Genomic DNA, 14,635 nt, shown 5'->3' on the forward strand with positions numbered 1-14,635 from the left:
ACCCAACAATCAATTCACCCGACAATCCATTCACCCATTCACCCGACGATCCATGTACTCAACAATCCATTCACCCATTCACCCGACGATCCATTCACCCATTCACCCAATGATCCATTCACCCATTCACCCGACGATCCATTCATCCATTCGCCCAATGATTCATTCACCCATTCACCCAACGATCCATTCACCCATTCACCCGACGATCCATTCACCCAACGATCCATTCACCCATTTACCCGACGATACATTCACCAATTCACCCGATGATCCATTCACCCAACGATCGACTCACCCATTCACCCAACGATCCATTCACCCATTCAACCGACGATCCATTCACCCATTCACCCGACGATCCATTCACCCATTCACCCAACGATCCATTCACCCAACGATCCATTCACCCATTCACCCGACGATCCATTCACCCATTCACCCAACGATCCATTCACCCATTCACCCAACAATCCAACGATCCATTCACTCATTCACCCAACGATCCATTCACCCATTCACCCAACGATCCATTCACCCATTCACCCGACGATCCATTCTCAAATTCATCCGACGATCCATTCACCCATTCACCCGACGATCCATTTACCCATTCACAGACGATCCATTTATCCATTCACCCGACGATCCATTCACCCATTCACCGACGATCCATTCACCCAACGATCCATTCACCCATTCACCCAACGATCCATTCACCCGTTCACCGAGCCATTCATTCACCCATTCACCCACCCATTCACCCACCCATTTATTAACCCAACCATTCATTCATCCAACTATTTATCCATCCATCCATTCATCCAACTATTAATCCATGCATACATTCAGCCATTCATCCATGCATGCATGCATCCATTCATTCATTCATCCACCCATCCACCTATACGTCTACACATCCATTCATCTGTTTTTATTTGAGAATTACATTACCCATCTCTTCAATAAGATCTTCTACAATAATCTCCTTGGAGACGGTTTGGTACTTGTTCCACACCACACACTGTACTTTCCGCGTGAGTCCGATGTTTAGCGAGATCCACTCTTTGCGGGTCCACTCGTGGGATTTCCCGCCATATTGTACAACGAACCACTGGATTTGGAAATCTTCTGCCACCAGCAGTGGATCTTTGTAAACAGTGACGCCCAGTGTGAGCACGTTTTCGTCAGTTTTCGAGATGGTGCGATGGATGTTCACTTCGGTTCTGGCTGAAAAGAAAGGAAAGGAAAGGAATGTTTGTTTAGTGATGTCTCGGCACATTTTAAACTAAGGCTATTTGGAAAGGAAATGAATGTTTGTCTAGTGACGTCTCGGCACATTTTAAACTACGGCTATTGGAAAAGGAAAGGAATGTTTGTCTAGTGACGTCTAAGAACATTTTAAACTACGGCTATTTGAAAAGGAAAAAGGAATGTTTGTCTAGTGACGTCTCGGCACATTTTAAACTAAGGCTATTTGGAAAGGAAAGGAATGTTTGTCTAGTGACGTCTCGGCACATTTTAAACTACGGCTATTTGAAAAGGAAAGGAATGTTTGTCTAGTGACGTCTCGACACATTTAAAACTACGGCTATTTGGAAAGGAAAGGAATGTTTGTCTAGTGACGTCTCGACACATTTTAAACTAAGGCTATTTGGATAGGAAAGGAATGTTTGTCTAGTGACGTCTCGACACATTTCAAACTAAGGCTATTTGGAAAGGAAAGGAATGTTTGTCTAGTGACGTCTCGGCACATTTTAAACTAAGGCTATTTGGAAAGGAAAGGAATGTTTGTCTAGTGACGTCTCGACACATTTTAAACTAAGGCTATTTGGAAAGGAAAGGAATGTTTGTCTAGTGAGGTCTCGGCACATTTTAAACTACGGCTATTTGAATAGCAAAGGAATGTTTGTCTAGTGACGTCTCGGCACAATTACCGGCCTCGGTGGCGTCGTGGCAGGCCATCGGTCTACAGGCTGGTAGGTATTGGGTTCGGATCCCAGTTGAGGCATGGGATTTTTAATCCAGATACCGACTCCAAACCCTGAGTGAGTGCTCCGCAAGGCTCAATGGGTAGGTGTAAACCACTTGCACCGACCAGTGATCCATAACTGGTTCAACAAAGGCCATGGTTTGTGCTATCTTGCCTGTGGGAAGCGCAAATAAAAGATCCCTTGCTGCCTATCGGAAGAGTAGCCCATGTAGTGGCGACAGCGGGTTTCCTCTCAAAATCTGTGTGGTCCTGAACCATATGTCTGACGCCATATAACCGTAAATAAAATGTGTTGAGTGCGTCGTTAAATAAAACACTTCTTTCTTTCTCGGCACATTTGAAACTACGGCTATTTGAAAAGGAAAGGAATGTTTGTTTAACGACACCTCAGCACATTTCAAACTATGTCTATTTGGAAAGGAAAGGAATGTCTATTTAATGACACTTCAACACATTTAAACTACGGCTATTTGGAAAGGAAAGGAATGTTTGTTTAATGACACCCCAACACACTTTAACCTACGGCTATTTGGAAAGGAAAGGAATGTTTGTTTAACGACACCTCAGCACATTTTAATCTATGGCTAATTGGAAAAGAAAGGAATGTTTGTTTAACATCACCTTTGTTTAACGACACCACAGCATATTTTAAACTTTTGCCATTTGAAAAGGAAAGGAATGTTTATAGGTTTGTGTTTATACACCTCATCACATTTTTGTCTACAAAGCCCTGTGAGATGTCAATTGGTCAATTGAGAGAAAGAGTGACATTTAATATATGGCTATTTCAACATTTGATAGATAGATGTAGTCATAATAGCTGTTGATGCATGGTATTGTGGTCTATTAGAGTGCGCCGTGCGGCCCAATACCTCTGACTTCAGCACTCGAGCTTTCTGTTACCTGTTTCGGTTACCTCACCCTTAGTCCATATCAGTCTAGCCTCTACCCATTGACCAGTCCAGCTTGGGTATCCCTAACAGAAGCCAAAGCTCCTGCTGGAGTAGCTTTCTTGGTCACTGAGACATACAAGCGCCCTCACCACATCAAGGAATGCACTATGAAGGTTGATAGAGAGAGGAAAATCCTGCTGCCGTCATATAGTGTACTCCTATTGATAAAACAATAAGGAGTCTTCACATGCACTTTCTAATGGACGGTACTGTACACACCATGGATGTTTATTTATCAGTGGTGGGACACAGGTTTGGACGAAAAAACAACCTCATGACCATCGAGGGTGACCGATCCTGCGACTCGCCCAAAAATAAACAGGAATTAAAATAATGACTCAGCATTTAGCATGACATATACTGATGTATCATTAATAATAAACAAGGACCATCAATAACCGTCGTATACTAACAACTGAGTTTAGTACCAATCCTCTCCCCCTCCCATAAACGCCTTTTGTACGACCTTGAAGAAGAAGAAGGAAATGTTATATTTAATGACGCACCCAACACATTTTATTTATGGTTATATGGCGTCGGACATATGGTTAAGGACATAGATATTGAGGGAGGAAGCCCGCTGTCGCCACCTCGTGGGCTACTCTTTTCGCAAGGGACCTTTGATATGCACCATTCCATAGACAGGATAGCACATACCACGGCCTTTGATGTACCAGTCGTGGTGCACTGGCTGGAGCGAGAAATAGCCCAATGGGTCCGCTGACGGGGATCGACCCCAAACCGACCGCGCATCAAGCGAGCGCTTTACCACTGGGCTACGTCTCGCCCCCTGTTCGGCCTTGAAGTATGTGTTAAATATATTCATAAAAACACTGGTATATTATAACAAAACAGTTTAGCAGTTTTGTACTACGGCATTGTACTTTAAAATACATGCTACATTCATTGAGATGACAGTTACGCATTTTATTTTATACTTAAAACCTCCTGTTACTTTTACTGACAAATGATACATTAATTAAATCCAGTGTCTGGTTTCACTTTGAAAGTCACCAGTTTTCTTTTCGTTAAGCACATTTACCAAATTGCTAAGCTTTTGTTTGTCGTAGTATATTACCGAGAACGTTGAGGTAAGCGCAGTTGTAAATCGACTGGTTATTCTGCGTCACTCTGCACTGTATGTTTAGCGCATCTTTCCAGCTGACATTGGTGAATGTCATTGACGTCATGTCGTCCGACAGCCAGAAGTTTATTTTTCGCTGGACCTCCTCATCTGACGTAAGAAAACAAATGAAATAAACACATTGTTAACGGCACGTGTTCAGCTATTTCACACAATTCCGGGCCTGGTGCTTATAAAATGTTAGAGTCTAGACTCGAGACTTTAATAGTGTCTGAGACACTAATGCCATGACAACGCCATACAAATTGTATGCGTGTGACGTCATTTGAGATTAAGTCTGGACTAAAAGTTTTATAAGCACGGGCCTTGATCTCATGAAAAGATCTAAGATTTTGTATTTATTTCAAATAATAATGTTTAGCACTATTGCTATGTGCTGTTCCTTTCAATTTTTTTTTTATAGTTTGTTTTGTTTAACGATACCATTAGAAAACATTGATTTATTAATCATCGACTGTTGTATGTCAAACATTTTGTAATGTTGGCATACAGTCTTGGAGTAGAAACCCACTACGTTTTCCCGTAAGAAATAAAGGATCTTTTATAGGCACAATCCCATAGGCATTAAAGCACATACCACGGCCTTTGATATACCAATCGTGGTGCACTGGCTGTAACGAGAAATGGCTCAATGGACCCACCGATGGGGATCGATCCTGAACTGACCAGGCATGAATCAGGCGAGAGCTTTACAAATGGGCGACGTCCCGGCCTGTCCCTTTTAAAGTAACTCACGTCTCTTCCAAAGTCTTCAGCTGTTATTCCACTAAATTCTGCCTTCACGTTATTACGGAATGTTGGTCTATTCTCAAAACAATGTTTAAAGTGTTGTTTTCATGTTCTAGGTAATTGTTGACCAGAAATTTCTACGTCATAATCAAAGAGTGACTTAGGTGGGTTTTTTTTATAAACATGTTTTAATATGACTGAAAGATATAAAGTGTGGTAAAATCACTCACTACTGTTTCGATTCAATACTTTTTTGCAGACCTCTCCCCCCCCCCAAACAATCCTATACAACAGACAGTCTTGTTAAACAACAACAACAAACAAACAACAAACAAACAAACAAACAAACAAACAACAAACAAACAAACAAAGCGAAACAAACAGACAAATAACAAAAAACAAAAAACCCAAGACAAAATAAAAACAACAAAAACAAAAAACCCAAACACACACACATACTCCCCCAAACCCCCCCCATAAAAACACACAAAAAACCAACAACCCCCTCCCCCAACAAACAAACACCCCCCCCCCCCCCTCCCCGCCCACAAAACAAAACAAATAAAAAACCCACCCCAAAAACAGCAACCAACAACAACAACAAAAATCCTATCTCAATGTTAAAATAAAAAATTGTGATCATCGTCTTACCCACTGTTACGTTGTTGATGTACCACTGGGTGTTGGAGCTGACCGGCATTCTGTTTGACCAATGAGCGTCGCAGATGAAGGTCACATTTGAACCTTCCGTGACGTTCTTCGACTTGCTTACGTTACGCCATTGGAGCAATGCTAAAATAAAGTACTTTATTAGATTTCAAAAAGAAAAATAAAGTTGTAATTAACATTTGTTAGAAACAGGGATTTATTCGAAAGGAGTCTAAACTCTGGCATGCTACCCCGGAAAGAGAGAGAGAGAGAGAGAGAGAGAGAGAGAGAGAGAGAGAGAGAGAGAGAGAGAGAGAGAGAGAGAGAGAGAGAGAGAGAGAGAGAGAGAGAGAGAGAGAGAGAGAGAGAGAGAGAGAGAGAGAGAGAGAGAGAGAGAACCCACCTTCGCGAAATAGGCTACTCATAACGATAAAGCTGCAAGGGATATATTATTGTATGTGCACTTCGACAGACAGTACATACCATGGTCTTTGATGCATCAGTCGTGGGATACTGGTTGGAACGAGAAAAACCCCATGGTCCATAGACGGCAATCGATACTGCGACCTACTGCACCTCAGGCTACATCCTTGAACTACATTCCTCCCCTTAATAAAGTTGAAACATAAAACTAACTGATCGATTTTACTACTTTACTTACTTGACACCCAATAGCCGATGTATTTTTTGTGCTGGGGTGTCATATTCATATTCACTCATTCATTCACTGTACTTACGTTTCACTCGAAACGAAGTTGTTTTTTCGATGCTGCTGCTGCTGCTGTTGCTGCTACTGTTGCTGACACACACGCACGTGTATGTATGTGTCAAGTTGTCGTTGACGCGACTCAGCTTGAGTCGTCGTTGGCTGCAGTACGTGACGTTTTGAGGATTCTCTTTCATTAATGGATTCGGTTCTGAGCTTAGTTCTGTATTTCCATGCTTCCACATGACATAGGGAAAAGGACTGGTGGAATAAAAGATAGGAGTATTTATTTAAAGAAATCTGAACACATTTTAAACTACGGCTATTTGGTGAATAAACTATGTGGATATTTCAACATATAAGAGAGAGAGAGAGAGAGAGAGAGAGAGAGAGAGAGAGAGAGAGAGAGAGAGAGAGAGAGAGAGAGAGAGAGAGAGAGAGAGAGAGAGAGAGAGAGAGAGAGAGAGAGAGAGACGGAGAGGGAGAGCGAGAGAGAGACATACATTTCTCGTACGTTCGTACATTTGCAATAATTATCGTAGTCTTTTTCTTTTTTACTTTTTAAAATAAGTAAATCGAAATATGCCCTTTATATTAACCTGACCTCCTGTCCACTGTACTCATTCTTGCATAATCTCAGCAAGCTTTCGAATTGCTCCAGAAGAAATCATTAAAGGGACATTCCCGAGTTTGCTACATTGTAAGATGTTTCCAACTAATAAAATAATTCTACGATTAAACTTACATATTAAATATATTTTCTTATTTAGAATATAAGTGTCTTTATGCAGAAAAATATATCTGATATGTAATAAAAATCATGAAAAATCTCTGTTAGTCGATAACATCTTTAAAAAATGCAGCGAACTCAGGAATGTCTCTTTAAAACATTGGTTTGGCGGTGTGAGCCAAGATACGTCTATTTCACACTTCCATTTTGTTTTTTGGATCAAAATGATGACTTAATATTAGTATAATTGATAAAAGAAATGGATGCGGTTTGGATTAAAGTGACTCCACTGATACCGATTTTACGAGATTGAATTTTGTTTTATTTAAAGGTAGGGTCAACTCAAACAAGAGCCTTATGTGTTGGAAAGATGCATACCCGGACCACCAACACATACTGACACTTTAAGAAATGAAAAACGCGTAATTTTAGAGTTAATAAAAAAACCATGATTATTCCTGCTAACTGGGGGCAGCCATTTTGTTTCGTTTTTGTGACGTCCGGTGGTATAGCTTGGGGCGAAGTGACGTCAGCTCCGTTCATCTCCTCTATGTACAGTGTAAACAAACGCTCTAATTTACGATAAGGTGCTTCGCTTTCATCAACCGGACTTGTAAAACAACACAAATGACTTGATAGTATAATAAACTATTTAACTAAATATATTTCAGGTTGCATCAATAGAACGAAATGGAGTTTTTTTTAAATCCAAAGAAAAAATGCATATTATTAGGCCTATTGGTAGGGTACGTTCGAGCAAAAACGACTACTCACGATACCCAAGTGATAGGCTACTTTTCTTTTCTTTGGGACGACGTAATTGGTCAGTTTTGTGATTTTAGATGGGAAAGTCTACTTAATCAAGGGTTTTACAGAATTACTTACAGTAATAAAACAGGACAGCTAATAATGCCCATTACGATTCGAGGGGTATCCGTGCTGTTATCACACAATACCCTGTGATCTTAATAAAAGAGGTACGTCTTTTTAGTGTGTCTAGACACAGTGTCTGGGGACCGTCTAAACATACACCTGCCAATCAGGAACCACAGGTACAGGCCACGGAAAGAAAAGACCAATTAACCAAGAAAACACTCCAATTATTGTTTCAGTACGTGGGTTAATTTATGTACAAAACATAATACAGTTATTTCAACCCTTTGACAATGGTGCTTTATTTTGTATTGACAAATAATATATAATTGGTACTGGCTTACTAGGATGGATATTATTACAGAACATTGCGATGCATCCGCATAAATCAGGTATGTCTTGTTTCTTCAGTTCGAACACTAATTCCTGACGTGACACGTTAGGTATTACGTAACCACCAGCTCGCCAGAGGGCGTATTCACTGGGATGGTACAAAATGGCTGCGCATGTTATATATAATAGCCGTCACATTTAACCGTTTTATTAATTAAGTATAGATTATACCTGTTGATATTAAGCAATAATGTGCATTATATATCGTTGAATATGCATACCAGGCCAAATGCCTTAATTGTCCCCTCCTTTAACGACACCACTAGCACAGATTGATTTATTAATCATAGACTATTGGATGTCAATAATGTGGTAATTTTCACATTATAGTCTTAGAGATCAACTCGCTACATATTTCCATTATTAGCAAGGCATCTTTTATATGTACCATCCCATAGTCAGGATAGCACATACCACGGCCTTTGATATGCCAATCGTGGTGAACTGGCTGACACGAGAAATAGCTAGGACGGGGATCGATCTAAGACAAACCGTGCATGAGGCAAGTGCATTACCACTGTGCCCCTGATTTTATGAGAATGCAAAAATAAATGTCTATAGCGTTCCCGTTACTTACTTGCCAGCACAGAGGCATTCCAGGACGATGCTGGAGTTGTAGCTGTAGGTTCTGTAGCTGCTGATGTAGAAGATGACGAGGTTGTCGGATCCTGCAATGTGCCAAGCAATGGTCGCTACGTCTTAATGTCAAGTTTGTGATAAGTTAATAATGCGGATCTCTCACTGACACACGTAAAATAGAAACTACGTACATATATGAACACAGACTAGCTAGTGCCAGGTCTGCCCACTATTTCATGCACGTAAGCCCCATGCATATGGTTGAGTTAAAGAGCATCTTTTTTTTATGGATGCTTCAATAGCTCAGAAGGTATCGCGTCAAGTCTGCAAGTTGCGGACAATTCGGTGCCATAGGTTCGAGTCCCAGCAGCGGCATGGGACAGTTTGTGAGGCCACAAATCATTTAATTACCCCCTGCGCCAGTGCGTTAATATCTATGTATGTAACAGTCATACATCAATACATACACAAAGCTATTCATACATACATACATACAATATATAGGTATTCACAATTATAGAGATAAAATAATTTTTCCAATAATTTAGAGTCGACGTAGCGTTGATATTGGTAAACTTATGAAGGAGGAGTTTTTAAAGCTGCAAACTGTTATGAAAAACCCTATTACAGCACGTCCGGTTATTGCATATAGAAAACATTCAAGTCTCAAGGATATCTTAGTCTCCACCCGACTACACGCCGCCTAAGCCTGCGTCTAAGCCTCTAAGCCGGTCCATTTTTCAGTGATTGGTTTGTTGTTATCCCTTTCCTAACAAATTTTAAAAAACAAACAAATACATCGTATCCGGCTGTAAACAAAACATAGTACTAGCCAAATAAATTTAAAACAAGAATGACCGAAAAACAGTTATATTTTGTATATCACAACGGTCAATTTAAAATCAATTTCGAATCCCTGGGGCAAAATTAGAAAATAACAATTTTTTGTTTTTAAAAAAATTCCTGAGCCAGTGCGTTCATTCATTCTTAAATACATACATACAATATATAGGTATTCACACATCAATACATACATATAATATATAGATATTCACACATAAATACATACATACACTATATAAATATTCATACATCTATACATACATACACTATATAGATATTTATACATATATACATACAATATATAGATATTCATACATCTATACATACACTATATAGCTATTCATACATCTATACATACGCTATATAGAGATTCATACATCTATACATACACCATACAGATATTCATACATCTATACATACACTATATAGATATTCATACATCTATACATACACTATATATATATATATATATATATATATATATATATATATATATATATATATATATATATATATTCCATACATCTATACATACACTATATATACATTCATACACCTATACATACACTATATAGATATTCATACATCTATATACGTACACTATATAGATGTTCATACATCTATACGTACACTATATAGATATTCATACATCTATACGTACAAAATATATATATATATATATATATATATATATAATACATCTATACGTACACTATATATATATTACATTGATCAAAAGACTTGTTTTGAACTGAGAACATAGACTACATTGATCAAAAGACTTGTTAATACCATTCTGCACGTTTCAGGTAATCTGTATAAATTAGTGAAGTATATTTCAGGTAATATGTATATTACCTGATTTTTTCAGCTAATATACATATTACCTGAGTGAAACAGGTAATATACATATTAGCTGAAAAAATCAGGTAATATACATATTACCTGATTATACAGATTAACTGTAACATAATATATATATATATATATATATATATATATATATATATATATATATATATATATATATATATATATATATATATATCATACATCTACACGTACACTATATATATATATATATATTTATTACCCATATGGGCTCAAATATACGGGGTAATATTTTTTCGATCTCTGCACAGTGTGCAGATTGCTTCTACAGCCACTGATTGGCTGACTTAAAAATCACGATGTTTGGTTGGTTGCTTGTCATGGCCGGAACTTTCATATAATGTTTCCATTCATGAGTCAGATTACACATACGTTATACGATATACAAAGATTTACAAAAACAAATGGACTCACTTGTTTCGTAAACATGAAATGGTATATTTTCATAAGCAGCGGCTTTAGTAATATATAAAAATAATTATTTTCAAATGCAAATACAGTCGTATTATTTTGTACTGTAAACATCTGGCTGTAAAAAGAACGCCGTTATGCTATGACGTCACTTACATTACGTCATGTAATGTGCGTAAGATTATATGACGTAATGGCTGATGGCTTTGTTGTAGACTGCAGAGGAATTTTTACATTAAAAATCTGTTAAAATTGACAATAGGTAATAAAGAGAATAACCAACTCGCTACGAGGAGTTACGAATTATCTGTCCCTCGTGAATGAATGTTGTAAAACCCTCGCCAAAGGCTCGGGTTTACAACATTCATTCACTCGGGACAGATAATTAATAATTCCTCGTAGCTCGTTAGTTATTCTCTAAATATTCATACATCTACACGTACACTATATATATATATATTCAAACATCTACACGTACACTATATAGATATTCATACATCTGTACATACACTATATAGATATTCATACATCTACACATACACTATATAGATATTCATACATCTACACGTACACTATATATATATATTCATACACCTGTACATACACTATATAGATATTCATACATCTACACGTACACTATATATATATATATATATATATATATATATATTCATACATCTACACGTACACTATATAGATATTCATACATCTGTACATACACTACATAGATATTCATACATCTGTACATACACTATATAAATATTCATACATCTGTACATACACTATATAGATATTCATACACCTGTACATACACTATATAAATATTCATACATCTATACGTACACTATATATATATATATATATATATATATATATATATATATATATATATATATATATATATATATATATTCATACATCTACACGTACACTATATAGATATTCATACATCTATACGTACACTATATAGATATTCACACATCTGTACATACACTATATATATATATATATATATATATATATATATATCATACATCTATACGTACACTATATAGATATTCATACATCTATACGTACAATGTATAGATATTCATACATCTGTACGTACACTATATATATACTCATACATCTGTACGTACACTATATAGATATTCATACATCTATACGTACACTATACATATATTCATACACCTGTACGTACACTATATAGATATTCATACATCTGTACGTACACTATATATATATATATATATATATATATATATATATATATATATATATATATATATATATATATATATATATCTATATATATATTCATACATCAGTACGTACACTATATAGATATTCATACATCTGTACGTACACTATATAGATATTCATACATCTATACGTATATAGTATGCTGCTGTTGTTAGATGTTGTGACCAATAGAGTCTTTTTAAAGATTACAAGTACATATTTAAATATGTTTTATCCTGCAACCATGCAGATTCCAATGGGCATTTATTAAAACAGGAGGCGGGATTTAGCTCAGTCGGTTGAGTGCTCGCCTTGGGGTGCTTGCGTCGCAGGATCGAACCACCTCGGTGCACCACAACTGGACAAAGGCCGTGGTATGTGCTTTCCTGTCTGTGTGAAAGTGCAAGATTCCTTGCTGCATTAGGAAAAATGTGGCGGGTTTCCTCTGATGACTACGAGTCAGAATTACCAAATGTTTGACATCCAATAGCCGATGTTTAATTAATGTGCCCCAGTGGTATCGTTAAACAAAACAAACTTTTTTATTATTAAAACAGTGGTTGATTCCATCTAGTGCCTCGTCTATAAGAGGACAGCCACTCCTGGGGAGATCGTTTACTAGAGATTTCATCCCTCTTGTAATGGGGCGGGACGTAGCCCAGTGGTAAAGCGCTCGCTTGATGCGCGGTCGGTTTGGGATCGATCCCCGTCAGTGGGCCCATTGGGCTATTTCTCGCCCAAAGGACACAACTATTCCCAAATAGTTTCCTCGAATTCTTCAACATAAAAAAATAAATAAATAAAAAGCAAAATTTAGGCCCCCTCCCCCTTAGATCCGCCACTGATTGATATGTAATTTTTGTTATTAAAGAGGCTCTGTTATTCTGAAAGATCTTTCAATGCAGACGAACTGGGACGTTGTTTCATTTCAACCATACACGTCTTCATCATACCATTACTGGATGTCTGGTTGTGGTGTTTAGGTGTGGCGACGTTTGTCATCATAGTAGACTTTGTCTGAGGAGCTAGAGTTGAGCTATCCGCTGTTCTCTTTCCTAGTAATCGTTTCGGCGACGTCGTAACCGTAATAGTTGTTGCCGTAGTAGTGAAAGTAGTCTTCGTTGTAGTAGTTGTCAACACTGTGGTAGTGCTATGACTGTCATCGTCGTCGTCGTCATGCAATGTCCCGACATCAGCGTCCATGCCTGTAGTTGTGTGTGTAGTTGTGGTATCTGTTGATGTTGATGTGGGCGTTGAGACGACGTCGTCATATCCTGTCGTCAAGCGGCGTCTCAGTGTCACGTAGAACGAGAATTTGATGTCGGGAAGAAAGACGTCCACGGTGCAGACGTACTCATCGACATCCAGCCGTGTCGGGTTAAAGATGTGGAGGGTCCCTGTAAACATAGTATGGACGACAGCGACAATGATAACGATGATGATGATGATGATGATTTATTTTTGTGTTTATATCCAACCATTTATGATTGTAAAGATGATGGTGTTTGTTGTGATGATGGTGATGATGATAATGATTGTCATGATAATGATGATGGTGGTGATGATGATGATGGTGATGATGATGGTGATGGTGATGATGATGATGATGATAATGATGATAATAATGGCAAGCGATGATGATAATAATGATAATTTTGACGATTAACAATAGCTTCATGTTTTTATCCAGTGAATTATGATAATAATTATTGTGATGATAATAGTCAAATCATAATGGCGGCGATGATGATAATTTAGTTTCTTGTTGGGTTTTTGTAGGGGTTTGTTATTGATGATATACATCATTTCTTTCTTATATTGAATTGTTTATGATGATTATGATGATGATGATGTAGTTGATGATGATGACAACGACAATGATGATGCTGCTGATGATGATGTCGTTGATGATGATGACAACGACAATGATGATGCTGATGATGAAAGTAATGATGATCTCTTTTCTTGCTTGTATCCAACGACGGTTCAAACTCGAAGTCCTAGGCACATGAATCGACTGTATCGGGTGTCAGTCTAGACGGAACTCAATGGATTCGTGGGTTTTTTTGTGAGCGCACGCGCGTGTCTGTGTTTGTGTGTGTGTGTGTATGTGTGTGTGTGTGTATGTGTGTCTGTGTGTGTGTGTGTGTGCCTGTGTGTGTGTGTGTGTATGTGTGTATGTGTGTCTCTCTGTGTGTGTGTGTGTGTGTGCCTGTGTGTTTGTGTTTGTGTGAGTGTCTTTGTGTGTGTTTTGAGCTGAGGTTATTTCTTGAGATGGGTGGAATACTTGCTACTATTTATGTGATTAATTTCTGTGACCTTCTAGCTAATTATGCTACAATAGCGTGCCATATCTTAAATCTGTGAAAACTTATAAACTAGGGTTTTTATTAGAGCTGTGCGGTATACCGTATATACCGTTCGGTATCGGTATTATGTCAATACCGATTTACCGTACCGAGCAAATTCCAAAATACCGAAATTTCGGTATTGAAAAATA

General features: G+C 37.8%; 1 protein-coding gene across 1 annotated transcript in view; it reads right to left on the bottom strand.

Moving 5' to 3' along the window:
• LOC121386032 (fibroblast growth factor receptor 3-like) overlaps positions 1–13,338 on the bottom strand; it is a 29,945-nt gene extending 16,607 nt beyond the window's left edge. Inside the window, exons 1-5 of the mRNA XM_041516829.1 lie at positions 13,089–13,338; positions 8,751–8,837; positions 5,471–5,611; positions 4,025–4,180; positions 955–1,230 (exon numbers count right to left, since the gene is read on the bottom strand). Of these exons, the coding sequence (XP_041372763.1) occupies positions 955–1,230; positions 4,025–4,180; positions 5,471–5,611; positions 8,751–8,837; positions 13,089–13,338 (910 nt within the window). The remainder of the gene's footprint in view (positions 1–954; positions 1,231–4,024; positions 4,181–5,470; positions 5,612–8,750; positions 8,838–13,088) is intronic.
• Positions 13,339–14,635: the final 1,297 nt, after the last annotated feature.

This window comes from Gigantopelta aegis, chromosome 12 (assembly GCF_016097555.1).
Source record: "Gigantopelta aegis isolate Gae_Host chromosome 12, Gae_host_genome, whole genome shotgun sequence".
In the NCBI taxonomy this organism is placed as follows: Eukaryota; Metazoa; Mollusca; class Gastropoda; order Neomphalida; family Peltospiridae; genus Gigantopelta; species Gigantopelta aegis.